Source organism: Hyperolius riggenbachi, chromosome 9 (genome assembly GCF_040937935.1).
Source record: "Hyperolius riggenbachi isolate aHypRig1 chromosome 9, aHypRig1.pri, whole genome shotgun sequence".
Lineage (NCBI taxonomy): Eukaryota > Metazoa > Chordata > Amphibia > Anura > Hyperoliidae > Hyperolius > Hyperolius riggenbachi.
Window position 1 is genome coordinate 118398125 of NC_090654.1, and position 21447 is coordinate 118419571.

Sequence of the window (21447 nt, forward strand, 5' to 3'; positions counted from 1 at the left end):
ATCTTGCTGGGAAAGAAATATATAGTCGATCCTGGTCGATTTCTCATGTAAGGCAGACCAAAAAGTAAAATCCCGTTCAGAGGGATGGCTAGACCTCCACGTGTCAACAAGCCTCAACAGTGCCAAATTCTGTTTGATCCTGTTCAGGACTTTGTATCTCGTGGAAGATCTGCCATCTGAGGTGTCCAAAGATGGATTCAATGCCACATTAAAGTCTCCTCCCAATATAAGCATTCCTTGCCCAAATGATAGCAGAATATCAGTAACTCCCGTTATAAACGTGGCTTGTCCTTTATTTGGGGCGTAAATGTTCCCGATTGTGACTGGGATGTTGTTAAGGAGACCTTTGATAAAAATGTACCTCCCTTCTTCATCAGCTCTACTATCCTGCGGTATCCAGGAAATTTTTCTTGACAGCAATATGGAAACACCTTTAACTTTTCCCTCAGGGGCTGTTGCATTGTATGCTATGGGAAATTTGTGATCTCTTAAGTTAGGAGTTTTGGACCTCTGAAAATGTGTCTCTTGCAGCAATAGTATCTCGCAGCGGAGTCTATGCGCTTCTGATAACACCCACTTTCTTTTGTAGGGGGAATTCAGTCCTTGTGTATTTAAGGACATTATTGATATCTTGTTTTTGGCCATGTCCCTTGGAGTGGTTTTGTGACTCCAGTAGGGGTCGTGTGTATATACTGAGGCACTCAGCGCTTGTGCGCTCTTCTAAAGATTCTGAGCAATGTGGAGAAGAAATTCTCTTGCAGGTTCTTAACCGCTATGCAACCTCTTATTGGTGTTGATACAGAGTAGAGGAGATCAAGCACCTCTACAACTAATCTGTTAAGATGCGTCAGCGTCACTAAATCGTGACGTGTCTTGGGTTGGGGGGTGAAGAGAAGAGATGTATCTACTCCTACTAACTGTGTAGGAGTTGAAATACAATGCTCTGGTATATAGATGTGGACACTGGTTTTAAATGTAGCACATTGGGGAGACAAGAGCCTTTTTATTAATTTATATTAACGTAGCTTGCTCACTAACCGTTACTCGTTTTAGGCAAGATTCTTAAGAGGTAGCGGGCTATATGGGGGAGGGGGGTATTAGATGGTTTAGGGCAGTAGATATTAAGGTCCAATGGCTCTTACTGGTGTGAGTATGTGAGGCCCCCGGGTGTAATAAGAGCTCCCCTGTGGGATCTATTTGGGGGCGAGATTCGTTTTTTAACATTGCTGCATACGGATTGTAAGTTATGCGGTCTCCCCTTTTTTTTTTTTTTTTTTTTTTCCCTTTCCGTAATCCCCTATGCAACAGTATCGCGCCCTTATGCCCTCCTTAAGAGGCGAGAGGGATCCGGTTACCCAATAACGGCTGTGGAAAAAACATAGAAAGCAGTATAATAACTAAGATACTTCTAAAGCTTAAGAATAGGTTAGGCCTAGCATAAATTTTGGCTAGTTATACTTTTTCCCCCAGCGGGATGTAAACCTAGAAAGCACTTTTGAAAGAAAAAAAAAAACTGACATCCTAACGGTCGTGAGTCTGTGCCTTGTATAATTACTGGGTTTACGTGCATTATGGAGTTTATCTTATGATAGCTCCAGCAGCAACCAGTAAGTTAGGCCCCGAAAGTCCAGGTAACACCAACAAATGAAAATAAAGGCAAAAATAACATCAAAACATCAAAAACATCCAAAAAACTTCAGAAGCATAACAGTCATAGAGCCCTTTGATGGTACAGTTCGTACTTAAGGTTTTGTTATGTACCGGTGACCTGAGGGTGACCATAGAACGGCCTCCGCTTCCCACTACTCTGGGGTGATCCGTGTAAATCCAGTATCTTAACATGTAGGGGTGTCAATAACAGCATACCCAGGACAGCCCTCTCCCTCCCATCAAGAACAAGCTCTCCGGGTTAAAAAAACAAAATTGGGGGTGGTATATATATACTATCAGCGAATAGTGCCAGTCAAGGTGAGATAGTCAAAAATGTGGAAATCCCCCTTATACTTAGCTGTCCTCTTGTGAAGAGTTTGCCGACGAATCATCCGAGGTGCGGGGGCTTCTTTGTCTCTCTTGTCTGTAAGACTTTCTCCTATCGTTGTCCCGGCTGCCTCTTTGCTTATTTGTATTTCCGAATCGGCTAGACTCTCCAGATCTCGGCCATGGTGAAGAAATGCCAAATTCCAACTTCCATTCTTTCAGGGTGGGAGCTTTAATTTGTAGTGCGTCACAAAAGGATTCCAGCTCCTCTGGGGTTTGCAGCGTATGCCATCTCTCTTGGTACAAGGCACTAAGGCCGAAAGGGAACCGCTATTTGTATATGATTCCTTTATCTCGTAATAGCTTTAAGAGTGGTTTGAGAGTCCATCTCTGCCTTAAAGTGATAGGCGATAGATCTTGAAATATGGTCACTTCCGCTTCATTAAAGAAAATCTTCTCTTGGGACCTTGCTGCCTTCACAATTTCTTCCTTTAATGGGAAAGAAGCCAGGCAGCAGATAACATCTCTCGGAGGGTCTGATTCACTGCCTCTCTGCTTCAATGCCCTGTGTAAGCGTACAAATTCTATAGCGGCATCCGCTTCCTTCTCAAGGAGATTGTTGAAAAGCGATTGAAGGGCTTCCATAAGCTGTGTTGGTTGAATTGATTCGGGCAGCCCCTTTATTCTAAGGTTATTCCTTCTACCCCGGTTGTCTAAGTCTTCCATGATGCGAAAGGCTTGCTGCATCTGGAAGTCTTGCTTGGAGGATTGTTTTTTCAGCCTCTTAATATCACCCGCTTGGGCCTTAGTGGTATTGGATATTGCTTCCACCTTTGTGGTGAGCGTCTGAATATCGCCCCTCACGGAATCTACCGCCACTTGAAACGCTGATTTTAAGTTCTCCTGCAACCGCGGTCAGATCTCCCAGGGTCAGTACCTTAGTAGGAGGTTGCGATCCTCCATCATCTCCCCTTGTTTTCTCCGCCACCACTACCATATCCTTGGGCGTGTTTTCAGACTCAGGCGCCATCTTGCTTCTTGTGTTCGCCCCAGCAGCGGCCTTCTGCGGTTTGAAAATTTCCGGTATGCCTCTTTGTGTCTGTTTAGGAGAGGTGTCTTTCTGACCTCCAGCCTGCTTCCCCTGCTTGTCCTTCTCCTTTACCATCGCCTCCAATCAGTTTAAGCTACGATATTTCACCGAAAGGCGCCTGTCTCCCCGGAGCTCTCCTTCTAAGCAGCCATTCTAGTCGGCTTCCGGTCACGCCCCTGTTGCTTACTATTTAGGTGACAGGATGTAAAGGTTCACTTTTGCAGTAGAGAAAGCAATAAAAGCCTAGCAAAAGTCCTAACCCTTAGCTGACTTCAACTAAACCCAATACAAAAGAAGGAAGCAGCAACAACAAAGAATAAAGCACTGTCTGGAATACAATGTAAACCTTTCCAGACTAGAAGGATCTGGCCCCTTAAAGAGAACCCGAGGTGGGTTTGAAGAATATTATCTGCATACAGAGGCTGGATCTGCCTATACAGCCCAGCCTCTGTTGCTATCCCAAACCCCCCTAAGGTCCCCCTGCACTCTGCAATCCCTCATAAATCACAGCCACGCTGCTGACAAACAGCTTGTCAGAGCTGGCTGTGTTTATCTCTATAGTGTCAGTCTGCTGCTTTCCCCACCTCCTGCAGAACTCCAGTCCCCGCCTGCATCCCTTCCCTCCCTGCTGATTGGAGGGAAGGGACGGGGGCAGGGACCGGAGCTATGCAGGAGGCGGGGGAGCAGCTGAGACTGACACTACAGATGTAAACACAGCCTCACAGCACGGCTGTGATTTATGAGGGATTGCAGAGTGCAGGGGGACCTTAGTGGGGTTTGGGATAGCAACAGAGGCTGGGCTGTATAGGCAGATCCAGCCTCTGTATGCAGATAACATTCTTCAAACCCACCTCGGGTTCTCTTTAAAGAACAACTGAAGTGAGCGGGATATGGGGGCTGACAATTATTTCCTTTTAAATAATTCCAGTTGGCTGGCTCTCCTACTGATCCATTGCCTCTAATACTTTTAACCATAGACCCTAAACAAACAAGCAGATCAGATGTTTCGAACAAAAATCAAACTAGATTAGTTAGGTGTGTGATTCAGACACAACTGCAGCCAAAGAGATCAGCAGGACTGCCAGGCAAATGGTAAGTTTAAAAGGAAACAAATATGGCAGCCTCCAAATCCCGCTCGCTTCAGGTTCCCTTTAACCTCCTTGCCGGTTATCCCGAACTCAGTTCGGGGTAACCTGCGCAGGATTTCTCATGCCCCGCTGGGCCGATTTGCATAATTTTTTTTTTCCTACACGCAGCTAGCACTTTGCTAGCTGCGTGTAGTACGCGATCGCCGCCGATTCGCCGCTACCCGCCGCGCCGGCCCCCCCGCCCCAGACCCCTGCGCAGCCTGGCCAATCAGTGCCAGGCAGCGCTGAGGGGCGGTTCGGGATTCCCTGTGACGTCATCCCGCCCCGTCACCATGGCGACCGTGGAAGCCCTGCAGGAAATCCCGTTCTCAACGGGATTTCCTGCATACTCTGATCGCCAAAGGCGATCGGAGTGGGTGGGGGGATGCCGCCGCTCAGCGGCTATCATGTAGCAAGCCCAGGGCTCGCTACATGATTTAAAAAAAAAAAATAAATTAAAAAAAAAGTGCGGCGCTGCCTCCTTGCCGGATTTTTTAGACTGGCAAGGAGGTTAAGTAGCAGAGCCTTTTTTTCTGTTTTAGACTTTGATCACTGTGGTCACAGGGTGAAGAGCCAATGAAATTTGCTCCTGATCGGCACATGGAGCTCAGCTGAGTTTAGCGGTGAAAGAGCAGACTGAATGCTACCCCCTGGTAAAAGTAAGGGGCTCCAAACGGGGTGTAGGTTTCTTGAAGAAGTTTAAGTGTTACCCGCTGTTCTTTGCAGATAGGAATATGCAGATATATAAATATAGCACCATCAGGATAAAATAGCTTACCTGTTATCCAAGGTCAATATATATAAAAAAAAATATATATATACACACACATATATATATACATACATACACACACACACACACACACACACACACACACACACACACACACACACACACACACACACACACAGCGCCAACATATTACGCAGCGCTGAACATTAATTTAGGTTACAGACAATATTTAGGGGTGACATACAGCAATATGACAATACAGGAATACAAGAAAACCAGATCACACAGCACAGTTTGAATATATATATATTATATATATATATATCATACATTTTTTTTTAATTTTTTCCCTTTTACGCTCAAATTAACTAGATTTCACAGTCACTTATAAAGACTTGAACAATATACAGGATCTTCTCAAAAAATTAGCATATTTCATCCGACCAATAAAAGAAAAGTGTTTTTAAAACAAAAAAAAGTCAACCTTCAAATAATTATGTTCAGTTATGCACTCAATACTTGGTCAGGAATCCTTTTGCAGAAATGACTGCTTCAATGCGGCGTGGCATGGAGGCAATCAGCCTGTGGCACTGCTCAGGTGTTATGGAGGCCCAGGATGCTTCGATAGCGACCTTAAGCGCTTTATGGAGATGAAGATTTCATTTTTTTCAGCACGACCTGGCACCTGCTCACAGTGCCAAAACCACTGGTAAATGGTTTACTGACCATGGTATTACTGTGCTCTGCCTGCCAACTCTCCTGACCTGAACCCCATAGAGAATCTGTGGGATATTGTGGAGAGAAAGTTGAGAGAGCAAGACCCAACACTCTGGATGAGCTTAAGGCCGCTATCGAAGCATCCTGGGCCTCCATAACACCTGAGCAGTGCCACAGGCTGATTGCCTCCATGCCACGCCGCATTGAAGCAGTCATTTCTGCAAAAGGATTCCTGACCAAGTATTGAGTGCATAACTGAACATAATTATTTGAAGGTTGACTTTTTTTGTTTTAAAAACACTTTTCTTTTATTGGTCGGATGAAATATGCTAATTTTTTGAGATAGGAATTTTGGGTTTTCATGAGCTGTATGCCAAAATCATCAATATTAAAACAATAAAAGGCTTCAACTACTTCAGTTGTGTGTATTTGAATCTAAAATATATGAAAGTCTAATGTTTATCAGTACATTACAGAAAATAATGAACTTTTTCACAGTATGCTAATTTTTTGAGAAGATCCTGTATTTATACTAACCTGTGCACTGTGTAAATTCATCTGTAAACTGCTGTTTGCAGCCTCTAATAACTGGTTTCTGTCCTGCAGTTCAGTCTCCACCCTGTGGCGGGTAAATGGACTACACAAGAAAGAAAAAAAAAAAACACCATGGGTAGTAGGCAGAAAGAAGACAATACACTTAGTTTGCCATGTGTGAACAAGTATTAATTATAACACTTCTTCAGGCTGGGAACACACTAGGCGGTACGTGAAAGTTTGCGTTTTGCTGCATACGCGTTTGTCAAAATGAAGTGCGTTTTTATTGCATTTTGAATGTGTTTGCATTTCGCACATGTGTTTTGCTTGCATTTTTACTGAGTTTGCATTTTGCACATATGAATTGTAATTGCATTTGTTTTGATTTTCTGATATTCTTTTATGCAAATTTTTGTGGCCAGTATAAAAGCATGCTCTTGCATCATTCTTGCATGACTTCACCTGGAAGTCAACAGGAAGCGGAAATACATCATCAAACTTGGTTTTAAAAAAATGCATTAAAATGCTATAACTCTGAGTCACCATTGACATACATTATGTGCGTTTTAGATTCATTTTGGAAAAAATTTGCATCAAGTTCGGAGTTTCAAAAAAAAAACAAAACCCAAAAAACGCACATTGCAGAACGCAAACAAATGCGTTTTTTTCATGCAGCCAATTGGTTACATTATGAGCAGTTCTGGTCCAGGTCTCTGGAAATCCCTTCACAAGGAGAGTGGAAATCCTTTGGCCTGTAGAGAGGGGGAGGGGAGCCCAATAGTGCAGTATTGTTAGGTAAATGACTCGGTGGGGGATTGGGGGTAGAATATATTCACAAGAGTGGGTTGCAGTTCTGCAACCACCATATAGGCATGCAGGAAAAAAAACGTTCCCGCTCGGTATCCTGGAACTGGGTGTTTGCTCTCCTCCTCTGGGCCTTTCTACTGGTGAGCAACGTACACGAGTAGTAAGTACTAGCACCCATTTTGGGGATGTAAGGTAACAACTGGTTTGGGAATTTGGGGAGGAGCCCAATATGGCTATAATGTGGGTCTAGCTGTAGTTGCTATACAGTAATATAGAAAGAGGTGACTTACCTCCAGTGAAGACTCACTCAGATGGAATTAAAGCCAGTGTTACCTGACATATAAAAACAAAAGTCAGATACTCACCTAAGGAGAGGGAAGGCTTCTCCCGATGCCCTCAGGATCCTCCGTTCAAATCCCCCGCCGCAGGAGACTTCGGAAGTCTTCGGGAGCAGAGTTTCATCTTCCGGTCAATACAAACAACTAACCTTATCACTAATGTGTGTGGGGCACGGGCGCCTTTTAGATCTAAGGATCTAAAAGGTGCCCGTTAATTCCGTCTGAGTGAGTCTTCATTGGAGGTAAGAGACCTCTTTCTATATTACCGTATAGCAACTACAGCTAGACCCACCATTATAGCCATATTGGGCGCCTCCCCAAATTCCCAAACCAGTTGTTACATTATGCACGTTAATGCTAGCGTTTTACGCAATGATCGTGTTTATGCCTAATGTGTTCCTACCCTAAAACATGTCCTCAAGTAGAATTTTCTACTTGAGGACGTGACTGGGACCTGAGTGCTGTGAGCCCCATTAGTCTGGCACACCACAACTTTAAATCTGCAGGAGTGCTGTTTATTTCTTCATATACCCTAAAACATGTAAAACACGATGCTTACGGTAACTACACCTGCTATGAATTCACATCAAAACGGACACTCGTAATATTCTAGAGCCCAACTCCTAAACTAGTGTAAGGGCCTCTTGCATTCAGGGGGTACTTACCTCGGGAGGGTAAAGCCTCTGGAGGCTTTCCCTGTCCTTCACAGTAGAGGGGATCCAGTGCTGGGACCCCCAAAGATCTCTTTGTCAGCCACTTGTCGGCGTGCACTATCAGCTTTCCTGCGCAGTAGAGGAAACCCAATCAGGCTCCACTATTTATGCAGAAGCCCGAACAGAAACCTGCTAGTGCGCACCGCTGACAATCTTTTGGGGGTCCCAGCACTGGATCACCTCTATTGAAGAGGATGGTTGAAGCCTCTTTAGGATCCAGAGGCTTCCTCCTCCTGAGGTAAGTACACCATAGGGGCACTTTTTTCCCTTGAGGTACACAATAAAGTGAATGGGAACTGCATTTAAAAAAATTAGACAGATACTTACCCAAGGAGAGGGAAGGCGCTGTGTCCTATAGAGCCTTCCCGCTCCTCTCCTAGTCCCCTCGTTCCACTGCTGGCTCGCCCGGTAGCATTTGACTAATTTAGTCAAATACTGCTTTACCTGCCCGAAGGAGGCTTCAGAAGTCTTCAGGGAGCCCGAGTGCTCCTGAAGGGCGGCCCTGTACTGCACCTGCGCAAGCACGCTCACGTGTGTGCAGTATGGAGTCGCACGTCTTCAGGAGGACACGGCTCCCGAAGACTTCCAAATACCCTTTCGGTGGGGGATTAAAATGGGGGGGAGCCAGCACAGGATAGAGATCTATACGACCCAGAGCCTTCCCTCTCCTTAGCCAAGTATTTGCTTCATTTTTTTTTAAAAATGTGGTTCCCATTCACTTTAAGTAATATATAAAATACACTTACCCACGGGTTGAAGGACCAGTTTTCTTAAAAACTGCTTTTTTTCTGAAGAAAGAAAAAAAAATTAGGCCGCTAATTATTACATTTGTCAAAACATTCACTTCACAAGTTTAAAACAGATATAGCCGTCCATAAAAACATGCTGTGAACAGTATAAACGTTCATACACATCAATACTCTCCTGCACTGTATACTAGACCCTTGCTTGACACATTTTGGCAAGTTACAGGAAAAAAAAAAAAGTTTTAAAAATAAATGTTATCACTATTTGCACAGAAATCCTGGGGAGATTGAACACCAGGGAGGTTAAAGTGTACCAGAGACGAGTACATAAAACAAAAAAAAACAAAAAAAAATTGTATACATACCTGGGGTTTCCTCCAGCCTGATCGCTCCCTTGGCCCATCCGCGATGTAGGATGCGTGCAGCCGGGCCAGCACCTGCGCACTAATGCCCAACCCGGTGGAGGCTGCCGGGGTGGGGCATATAGGAAAGGAGTGGAACAGGGGAGAACAGGAGAGTGGTGGGGATCAGGACAGCTTCCAGTACATGCCTGCTTCCACTGTTTTTCCTACTTAGTTCAGCTCTGATATCCTTTTAACCTCCTTATTTATTTATTATTAATTGTATTTGTAAAGCACCAACATATTACGCAGCGCGGGGACACGGGGTAAGCCGCGCAGGAGGATTTCTCAGGCCCCGCTGGGCCGATTAGCATTTTTTTTTAATACACGCAGCTAGCACTTCACTAGCTGCGTGTTACTAACGATCGGCGCCGTGCCGATTCGCCGCTTCCTGCCGCATCAGAGGTTGACACCCCCCCCATGCGCTGCCTGGCCAATCAGTGCCAGGCAGCGCTGAGGGGTGGATCGGGACTCCCTTTGACGTCACGACGACGATGCAGTCATCGCGCCCGTCGCCATGGTGACGGGGGAAGCCCTCATGGAAATCCCGTTCAGAACGGGATTTCCAGATGGGAAAATCCGCAGACTGTCTTCCTGTTCGCCCGCTACAGGCCCTGGAAAATCTTTCACTCGGCACATGTGCAATCCCAGCCAGGCACGCTCCCGCCGCCAGGAGCGTTCTGTGAAGTAATACTGCGCAGGTGCAGAGTGCTCCAATCGGCATGAACCCATGCACAGCCAGGCTATGCATGTGCAGTTGGCCCCAGACCAGAGGACTTTCTGGGGCCAAATGCAGGTGAATGGGAAGACAGCGTGGGAGCGAGCAGGCCGGAGGAAGCCCCAGGTATGTATATTTCATTCCTGTGGCCCCATCTCAGGGCCACTTTAAGATCCTTCCTGTGCTTCATAGACCTAAACCAAATGCAAGATACAAATGACCATGCATGCAAGCCTATATGTAAATTTGATAGAAATTAACACTACCAAAAAAATTAATGACTGAACATAACAAGCATTTGTGAGCTAATGTGTCAAAGAAAATAACTCTGAATTTACTTACCCATTACCACTATCTTTAGATGGTGCAAACTCAGGAACAGTAGATGAGAAAGTGATATTAGCAACCTTCGCATATTGTGGTAGAACAGGCTTCGGAGGACAAGGTTTTTTGGCACAAGGAATAAGTTCTAGCAAGAGACAAAGAGGTTAAAAGAAATATTACAGTCAGAGCAGCTGCAGTCATATACAAATGCATAGATTGCAATATGCAATCATCCCAGGCTAAAAGGATCAAATGACACTTCTGTTTCTATACATAAACGTACTTATAACAATCCAATCAGTAAAGGTGGTCATACACTCTAATCTCCCAGAAAGCTATTGCCCCAACATGTCTGACTGATAAAGTTTTGTTCAATTTTTACCCCAAACCAAACAATTCTATCGATCGGACAGGATGCAAGATTTGCATGGATCAGGGGTGGGGCAGAAGCAGTCTTCCATTTAAAGGATGGTGACTGAAGCTAGAAGGATATGGAAGCTGCCATGTTTATTTCCTTTTAAGCAATTCCAGTTGCCTGGCTATCCTGCTGATCCTCTGCCTCTAATACTTTTTGCCATAGACCCTAAACAAGCATGCAGCAGATCAGCCATTTCTGACATTATTGTCAGATCTGACAATACGAGCTGCATGCTTGTTTCTGGTGTTATTCAGACACTACTGCAGCCAAACATCTCAGCAAGGCTTAGGTAGGTTCGCCATCATGCTACGTGGAAGAGGTAAAATTGGCCAATCAAAATTGGATGCGTTTACTAAATTGGATGGTTGCACTAAAGCTTAGCATGGCTGCCAGGCAACTGTAATTGTTTAAAAGGTGATAAATATGGCAGCCTCCATATTCTTCTCATTTCGGTTGTCTTTTAAATCCAGCACCTACATGTAACTGTTTAACCACTTCCTGCAATCCTATTTGTGCAACTGTAGAGCAAATAGGATGTTAATATAAAGTCTGGCTATTCTGCCGAAGTGCACGTGTCCCATGGGAGCCTGCATGCACACACACATTTGTTCCCCTCTGACCATGGCATAATCTAGTTAATTAAATCCTGCAATAGCAGTGTAATGCTGGAGAGGTATACTCTGAGTCAGCGTGTGTGCTCCAGACTATGTAGCTGGGTAATGGAAGAAGCTCCACTGATGGACACAGGAGTAATGAACAAGGGAGCAAGATTGCCCAGAGCAACTGCAGCTCTGGGCCACCTATCAGGCTAGATACAATACACAACAGACTTAGTCGGTAACAGGCTTGGGTCATACACGTTAATTCAGATGTCAGTCGTATTGGAAGGATTAGGCAGATTCGTAGTAGAGAGGCAGGCAAAGGTCGGTACACAATACAATATTACAAATAATACAATACTGACTGACTAGAGTACATATATATCATGCTGATGCACAATATATGAAATGTAGCTCTCAAATAACTCACTAGCTAAAGCACAAGTAATGACAATTAACAAGACAGACAACAGACAGACAGATAGAATGCTCAGCCAATCTAGACGCTGTTTCAGCGATGGCGACACTGAGATAGACAAGACTAACAGGTAGGAGCAAAACTAATGGCAACCGCTGCTATAGTTCGTCCTCAAGAACAAGGCAAGAACAAGGGTAGAAGGAATACTACCAGTCACCAACGTGGTGCTGGCAGAATCTAACTATCAGGATCAGAAGGACTTCACTGACCCCCGCAGGTCAGCAAACGTCCAGCAGACATGAAAATACAGAGCAAGGCATTATACATTTTTACAATAACAACTTTCACAGCATAGACCCAACGACAACTCAGAGAGCTGATGCTATGTCGGGCGGAGTCTGAAATGGGAGGCAGACTTTTATGCTGGCATCAGCCAATGGATGCAGGTATGCAAATTTCCACACAGCTGAATGGTAATCATTCAATCCTGAGCCGGCTTTGATTACCATTTGCTAGCTGAAAGAGTATCATTACAAATGCATGCAGTACTATGTAACAACATGCATGCAGGAAATCCAGGGCCCAAAACCATAGGAGGAATCCTGACAGCATCCTGAACTGCAGAGTGATTGCAAATGACAATAAGACTTACTGCGAATGCGCAACCGAATGTAAGCAGAACTGCCCAGTTGCAGAACATGCTACAGGAGAGATCCTGACAAGTAGTTCACAAAGTGTTCCAGTTTCCTTTGCACTTATCTTGATCATTTTAGTTTGAAGCTTCATCAGATTTTTTGGTATCTATTTTTTGAGACTAGAACAAACCAGTTAAAGAGACACTGAAGCGAAAAAAAAAATGATATTATGATTTGTATGTGTAGCTCAGCTAAGAAATAAAACATTAAGATCAGATACATCAGTGTAATTGTTTTGAGTACAGGAAGAGTTGAGAAACTCCAGTTGTTATCTCTATGCAAACAAGCCATTAAGCTCTCTGACTAAGTTATGCTGGGAATACACGTTTAGTTTTTGCCTTCGTTTTAGCCTTCGATTCGTTCAGTAAACGAATCGAGTGTTGAAAACGTATGTGAAAATAGTCATAATCTCATTATAGTTTCGATTAATAGACCCCAAAAACGAACGACTAGTGATCGAACATGTTTGATATTATCTCTCTTTATCCATCTAATCGAGCCATTGGTAGGCTTGATGGCTGTTCAGATCGATTATATGTTCGTTTATGTTAGTCCGTCCCTGTAAAAAGGGATTTTCGTTTCGTTTCTTTGCAGCCTTCGATTATTGGAAAAACGAAACCATCAGAATCGAAAAAAAACCCGAAACCGTGGGTGGTGATATTAACCGTACGTTCGATTATTTCGGGAACGAAAAGGACAAAAGGCACAATCGAAACGAAGGCTAAAACGAAGGCAAAAACGAAACGTGTATTCCCAGCATTAGTCGTGGAGAGGGCTGTTATCTGACTTTTATTATCTCAACTGTTCCTGGACTATTTACTTTTCCTCTGCTAGAGGAGAGGTCATTACTTCACAGACTGCTCTGAAAGACTCATTTTGAATGCTGAGTGTTGTGTAATCTGCACATATTATAGAATGATGCAATGTTAGAAAAAACACTATATACCTGAAAATAAAAGTATGAGAATATTTTCTTTGCTGCTAATCTTCTAGTAATTATTCATAGTACACAACCAATTCACAATATCATATTTTTTTTTTCGCTTCAGTGTCTCTTTAAGTATACCAATAGAAAAATAACTGTAACAGAGGCGCCAACAGGATAAAAGCAATTGTTTGAAAATTGATGAAAGTGGGAGGTAGTGGTTGACCTACCTACCCATAGAAGACACAGGTCTATATGAGTGTAGTTCTAAAAACTTAAAATCGATAACTCCACAGTGCAATGCGTTTTGCGGGATAATTCCCACTTCATCAGGCAAATAAGGAGTTACTGAGTCTTGTAGCTGGCCAAGCGCCTCTACAGAGGCGACACGCATTGCACTGTGGAGATATTAAAGATTTTTAAATTTCATTCATATAGACCTGTGTCTTCTATAGGAAGGTAAATTCATCACTACCTCCCACTTTTATCCATTAAAAAAAATATACGTATTTTATGCTGTTGGCACCTCCAATTATTTTTCAATTGTTCATCCACTCTTGGTGGAGGGGTATGTTTCCCCTCCTTTTTACAGAAAGCTACTTCTTAACCTGAGTGAGGTCAGGTTATATATTCCCCACCTGCCTTCACAGTGGTTGAGTATTTGAGTATTATTGCTCTATTTTATATACTGATTTCAATCATGTTATAATCTGCACCATCTGCATCTCAGTCTTTCCTTTGCCTGAGCCCACTAACGCAGTTGTGTCCACTTTTCAGTCATATAACAAGGTTACAGATGCTGACAAGTGGACAGAAGTGGACACAACTGCGTCAGTGGGCTCAGGCCCTAAGTATACCAATAGTCATACAGCTTATTTGTCTTGGTTGCCAAATAGGAAGTTTATAGGTAAAAAGGCAGCAAAACTAAGGAAAAAAAAATCAATCAATCATACTTATCAAATAAAAGACATTTTCCACCATGGCTCCACCTCCTGATCCCCTCTCTCTGTGGATGCTATTGCCACGGAAAGAGCAGAGTGAAGGTTGATCAGTTGTATCTCTTCAGCACACCTGACACTGCTCCCACTCCTGCCATTGGTGTTTACATTGTGAGTAGAAGTACCCACAGCCTGGCAGCCTTGGGGCCTTCCGCACACATCTGCAAAACTATAAAACTGTCCCCAATGTGCTAAAGATTGATGCTGCTTGGCTGACGGCCAGCCAAACTCCTTCCCCCTTGCATATGACCCTGCCGGAACATTCTTTTTTTGCATTGCTTTACAATGAGGGCAGAGCATCACAACGCAATGACCAGGTGTAAAACCGGCCTCAGAAAACCGGTTTCAGTTTTTTGTTGAAATACAAGCAGTTTATGTAAACTGTAGCAAAAAACCCCCCAAAAAACTATAGATGCTTACCACAGTAGAGGGAAGCCTCTGGCCAATCCAGAGGCTTTTCCGGCCCTTCAAGATCCTTCTACTGCCGGCCAGGACCTTCTTCATCTTCGCTGTCCTACTCCCCTTCTGTGTTTGAGCACGGTTGCACTGAGCAGGCACCAGTAGGGTTTGTGCCTGTACAGTAGCACAAAGTCCCCTACGCAGAGCGGCTGGACTTGTACACGGAGTGGAGTGCAGCTATGGGCAATATTCAACATCAATGTCTTATGTTGTTTAGAGTCCTAGCAGAGCAACGGAGGGGCATAGGAACATGGGGGAAGCCTCTGGACCAGCCAGGGGGCCTCTTATGCTGTACAAGTTACCAACTCTGGATTCTGCAAAAAGCCCAACACCATCACACTTCATCCTCCATGTTTGACACTTGATGTCACAAACTGTCACAAACTGAGGAACCATGCTTACTCGATGATGTACAAAAATTCTGCGTGGTGAACCCAACATGTCAAATTGTATTCATCAGTCCATAACAACTTCTTCTCGTCTTCAGTAGTCCATTGGCAGTGTTTTGTTTGGCACAGCCAAGCCTCTTTCTCTTATTCCCATATCCCAGCAATGGCTTTCCTGCTGCAACTCCACCTGTAATGTCCTGACCTGACCTGGTATGCATCTTGCAGTCTTTTTTTTTTAAGTTGAAACTGAGACTTGCTTACTATGACAACAGTTAAGCTATGACCCCATAATCTGCCTATCACACACGCAATTGACTGTTATGGCTTTGGGTCTGCCAGACCTCTTTTTGTGAAGAGTCCTCCAGTTTCTAAGCGCATTTTGATGGTGACATTGTACTCACTGACAACTTGGCTTTCGCCACAATATCTCTGTAGTAAAGACCTACACTTTTAACTGATGGTATGTTGGACGCCTGGCTACAACAAAGGAACTGAAACTACTGTCTTTTACAATCAATTCTCTAGTACCCAATTACTTTTTGAATAAAGCAGAGACAGCAGGCACAACAGTAGTCCGTTTTATGAGATATCCCTATAGTTTGTCTGTAAAGAGCACAATGGAAATTTCCAGTATTATCTAGCTCAATGAGGGAGGGCTGCTATGTATTTACTGCAAATTCTGCAATTCCTAGATATCCTTTTCATTTTATATTCACAAGTTAAGAAACAGCTTTTAGTGGTAAACTTCCACTGAAAAAATTATTCAAAACAAAAATCTAGGCACACAGACAGAACACATATTGTAAAGAGTTACTGTAATCTTACCTGATGAGCTTGATGCATGAGATCGAAAGACAGGAAGCTTGGATTTCTCCATCTCTACACCCAGTAATCAAAGATCTGTCTTTTGTCTACACAAGAAAATAAAGACATTTATTAGCACATTTTATAAATATCGCCTGTAATCTTATCTTGCGAAAGCACTGGGCCCATAGTAATTAGGAGTGTATTAAGGTGAGAACTTTTAAGCCGCATCTACACGCGTAGATGCGGCGGCGATGTTCCTTATCAATCGAGCCGCTGATGCGGCTCGATTGATGAGATCCGACAGGACGGATCTCCCCACCGCCGATTCCCTGCTCGTTCCCCGCGAGGGGACAATGGCAGGGAATCGAGCAGAAGATAAGCGGCGCCTGCGGGGAATCGAATCCAGTGGGAATGTGGCGGGTACGCGCTGGGACGCGGAAGAGGCGATCCGGCGGCTAATCGAGCCGCCGGATCGCAGCCTCATCTACCCGTGTAGATGAGGCTTTATTTGGGCTTGTTCACACTAAGGGCACTTTTGGCTTTTTTAAGCGCCGGCGATTTTCAAAATCGCCCTAAAAGCGCTTATGCAATGAGTTTTCACATATGAATGGACCGATTCCAATCCGCTCAACAAAGCGCTGCCTGCACCATTTTTAGTGCAATTTGCCTCAATGCAAGGTATAGGGAAATCGCAAAACGCTTAAAAAGTGCTTTGTATAGGGATTTCCCTAGCGATTTTAAAGGAGTTATCAGCCCAAATACTGTAAATGAGCTTTACTCACCTGCCTTGCAGCCAACTGTCTCACACCGACCTCTCCGCTACCCCGCTCTCGGTATGCAGGCCGACCGCGCGGTCTGCCTTACTGCGGCTGCGCGAAGCGCCGCTGTCCATCACGGCCACGTTGGCCGCGGCGAACTGCGCAGGCACAGAACTACTGCGCCTTTGGCCTGCATACCGAGAACGGAGACCGGGGCAGCGGCGGGGAGCGTAGCGGTCGGCGTGGGACAGTTGGCTGCAAGGGGCTGGAGAGAGCCCCAAGTGAGTAAAGCTCATTTACAGTATTTTGGCTGATAATTCCTTTAAGAATAAATACATTGTGTATTATTTTCGTGGTCAAAGACTTGCGTCAGGATGTGAAAAAACAACTTGCTTTGCAAAAGCACTTAGAAAAATGCTTTACAGAGGAGGGCAAAAAAAACAAAACCCAAAGTACAGGTAAGCGCCTGGAGGCACTAAAAATAATCACACACAAAATAGCAAACTGCTAACGTCAGCGATTTTAGATGTGAACAAGGCCTTATATCCTCTTTCATGGCCTCTTGCTTCTTATAACTTAAAGAGAAACCGTAACCAAGAATTTAACTTCATCCCAATCAGTAGCCGATACCCCCTTTCCCATGAGAAATCTATTCCTTTCACAAACGGATCATCAGGGGGCTCCAGTGTTCTCCCCAGAATTTTTTTCCAGCGGGGTGGCATGAAATAGTAGCCGGGTGGCATGAAAAAAGCAGCCGGGTGGGTCGAGATGAAAATGTAGGGCAACTCTGCTTACAGCATAGGAGGAGGTGAGCCGATGACAGCCGGGTGGTCACCAAATCTAGCCGGGTGGAGCACCCGGCTAAAAGAGCCTGGGGAGAACACTGGGCTCGGTATGGCTTATATTGTGGTGAATCCTCTCTCACAGTGTGATGTCAGGACCATGGTTCTGACATCACACTGTGGTAGCCTTGTTGAATATTGGGAAATAGCAGCTGTTTACAGCGGTTTCCAACTGCCAAAAAAGCAAGCAGCATCTCCTTACCTGTCAGCAGTAAAAATGTCACCATGTGATAAATGTCAGAATGTAAATCAGGGAGAGGAAAGATTTTACAATGGGCAAACACTGACTAAATCATATATACATAATTATTGTAAAAATGCACTTTTTATTATTACTTTTTTTTTACTGGAGTTCCTCTTTAATATGAATTAAACAGAACTAATCTTTCCACCATCTCTGCCTACCTCTCTGCCTGATATAATAACAAATGTTAAAAGCACCTCTATAACTTCAGTTCCTAAAGCACAGTGCTTAGGGGTAATATTTGACTCTTTTCTCTTATTATTCCTCACATCCACTCCCTAGCCAGCTCCTGTCATCTCCAACTCAAAAACATATCTCGCATCTGACCTTTTCTCACTCAGGACACTCCTAAAATAGTACATGCTCTTATAATATCTACTCTGGACAATTGTAATGCAGTATACTGATTTGTGGACTACCAACTAGCTGGCACCGCTCCAATCTGTACTGAACTCAGCCCCTTGTGTCATTCACCTCTCTTCTCGCTCTTCCACTGCTGCTCCTCTCTGTCAAGCTCTTCATTGGCTACCAATTAGCGGGCGTATTCATTTCAAACTCTTAACCTAACCTACAAAGCTTTCCACAATCTTTTCCCCCTATACATATCCTCACTTGTTTCCAGATACAAACCCAACCGCAATCTCAGATCTGCACAAGACTTTCTTTTGTCCTCCCGTAGAACCACCTCCTCACATGTATGCAAAGCTTCTCACATGCTTCACCCGTCCTCTGGAATGCCCTTCCACACAGCCAACCTTTGAAATCTTTAAACATTTCCTCAAAACTCACTTTTTCCAACAAACATCCATCTAGCCATTCCCCCTTCAAGCTCTGGCCAAGTTGTACTACTTACTAGGTAACCCTAAAACACTCTGCCTATATGAATACCGCACACTACTTATCTATTAATAATCAATGTGTTGCGTGTGGTAGGAATTGAGGCAACAGTCTGGTTTAGGAGACCCAGCAGGATACCTCATAGGGAAATTACGCTCATATGATAGGGTGGACAGCACCCTCTCAAACTTCTAAGTTTCAGATAGGTTGTAGTACATTACGCCCAATCACAACACTTTATGCTGTAGAGTGTGCTGTAATTTCTCTGACCTCACGTCCTCTGCATACGAGGGTACGCGTCACGCGTACCCTCGTATGCGTCATCACGCAGAGGACGTGAGGTCAGAGAAAGGGCGGAAGTACCACAAGGGTACTACCGCTGAACCGCCCGCTGCCCGGCCTCCCTCAACGCGTCACTCTCCGGACTCCTCCTCCTCACTCACTTCACAGTGCCACTGCCAGCCACTACCACCGGTACTATTTTACTTTCCTTAAACTTTTGTATGGGGAAGCGGGCAGAGGGGGGAGCGCTAGCGGAGGGGGTGGGGGGAATTTCCGACCCCCCCCCCCCCCCCCGCGATCGGGGCATGCTCCCCCCTTATGCCTGCGACCCCATAGGGGGGCCGTATTCGGCCGAACAGGGCCCTGTTCAGCCGAACAGGAGCCCTGTTCAGCCGAACAGGAGCCCTGTTCGGCCAGGCATTGAGCCGTTCGGGCGAACCCGAATAGTTTGGCCGAACACCACCAGGTGTTCGGCTGAACTCGAACATCACCCGAACAGGGTGATGTTCTGCAGAACCCGAACAGTGGCGAACACTGTTCGCCCAACACTAACCAGGACCCAGGCTGCTAACTCATAGCAAGGTTAGTGCTGTTTAGGGGCATTATGAGGTTAATTTATTACCCGCATGACTTTGCACATGTATTACCCGCATGACTTTGCTCAGTAGCATTTGTATGCTATTTTGATGGGTATGCTGAAGTTTTGGAACACCTGAATTGATTACTTTCAGAAAAGAACAGATCATTTTGGAACATTAGTGTGGAAATCTATATGTGTATGGCCAGCTTAACTATTTCAGGGACTCTGCTTCAGATCACATGAAGAAATAAACTGCAGAAGCCTCATTCGCCACAAGGAAGAAGACATCTGGCAGTCCATATAATTAAATATGTGCCTGGAGGTGTTAAGCTCTCCATTTATTGGCTTATATACATAATAATCAATTTCATAAATAAATCACCAGTGTTAGAGAGTCTTGTCACTCCGCAGTGTGAAGAAACACTACTCAAGCTCGCTGGTTACATACCTGACACTCGCAGCAGCAGCAGCAGCCAGCCCTTTCACTCCCGGTTGTTTTTCAAATGATCATGACGTAAGTTCCTTGTGCAGAATACACCAACCCGAGCACAGTCATCCTTCTAGCCTCTAGTCTAGCTGTTCGTCCGGGCTTCGGAAATATGGCCGCCGGCTTACCCAAGGATATTTGCTACAGTATTGTGACCATAATATGATAAGCTGACACTTGTGCGGAATACGGTCCGGTTCTCTGACGTAGGTTCAGTTTTGGAGCGCTCTAGTAATTGTTTAATGTTAACTTATTTTTCTATTTAGTGTGCTAGCTATCGCCATCTTGTGGCAGAGCTCGCCAGTGCGCCATTAGGAGAGACGAGTGATGGGACGCTTAGTTCAGGACAGTGTAAGTTCCCACTTCTGATGCTGTAACATAGAAAATTGTGATCAAGCTACAGTACTTGATGCTGCTTTTGAGTTAATACAAATCTTATGTTGTTATGCAAACTGATAGAGCTTGGCAGTGAATTGATGAAAATCGTTAGCTATTGCATTTGATTTGTAGAATAATTCCAAGAGGCATACATTTGTATAAAATGATCCAAAAAGTTGCATCAACTCAAAATTATTAGCAAATCAATGAGCTTCTTTATTGCTGATTTTGCTGGAGGCTTGGGGAAAAGTTTTAATATATGGATGGTGATGGGATCAGCGGAAAAGATAGTGCTCCTGATGTCTGAAAAAAATAGTTAAAGTCTTATGTAAGTAGTGGGAAGCCTGTGGATGGTCCAGAGCAGGGTTGCCAACCTAATTTCTAATTTTTGACGGACAAAAGGCCCAAAAAAGCAGGACCAGGCGCGGAGCTAGGGGGGGTCGGGGTAGGTCAAGTGCCCCCGGGCGCCGGTGTAGTGAAAAATTTTGCTACCCATCATATTTTGCAACTTGCCATAGAGGACAGTGTATGACTGTGTAGGCGTGGCTTCTCTCTGTTAACACGCCTGTAATTTTTTGCAACCACAGATCCCATTGGGCTAGAAGAGGGATTGTTCCCTCCAGGGGGGGTTATTAGTTGAGCAAGAGGGGGGGGTTGTTCCCTGGGGGGGGGGGGTATTAGTTGAGGAAGAGGGGGGATTGGTCCCTCCAGGGGGAGTTATTAGTTGAGCAAGAGGGGAGGGTTCTGTGTGAGAATAGGGTTTGGTTGGGTTGCATTTTCTGATACAGTTAGGTTAAAGTCAATGGTTAGGTTGCACTTTCTGATAGCTATACGTATAAATAAATGCAACCGGTTGCAAAATCTGATAAAGTTGCAAAAAATTTCAGCTGAGCTGATTTTTTTTTTTTTTTCCTCTGCGGAGGGGAGCAGCGCAGAGAAGAGAAGAGGGAGAGCTATGCGGACGGTGGAGAAGGGGGCCATCTCCCCCCCTTCTCTCACCTTAGGGCTCTCCCTCCCTCCATCGCTGTCCCCTCCGTTATTGTCCGGGTGCTGGCGCAGCGGGCGGGACTCACCTCCGTCTCGCTCCAGCGCCGGCCGGAAGTTCG

General features: G+C 44.7%; 1 protein-coding gene across 3 annotated transcripts in view; it reads right to left on the reverse strand.

Annotated features, from left to right (window-relative positions):
* Positions 1–21447, reverse strand: part of KNSTRN (kinetochore localized astrin (SPAG5) binding protein) — a 40007-nt gene that overhangs the window by 14517 nt on the left and 4043 nt on the right. The window contains exons 1-5 of one of the 3 annotated variants that reach the window (XM_068253395.1): positions 19925–20312; positions 15952–16037; positions 10244–10370; positions 8783–8824; positions 6182–6281 (exon numbers count right to left, since the gene is read on the reverse strand). In XM_068253395.1, coding sequence (XP_068109496.1) covers positions 6182–6281; positions 8783–8824; positions 10244–10370; positions 15952–16003 — 321 coding nt within the window. In that variant the 5' untranslated portion in view covers positions 16004–16037; positions 19925–20312. The other 2 variants (XM_068253396.1, XM_068253397.1) reach the window with 2 other exon arrangements.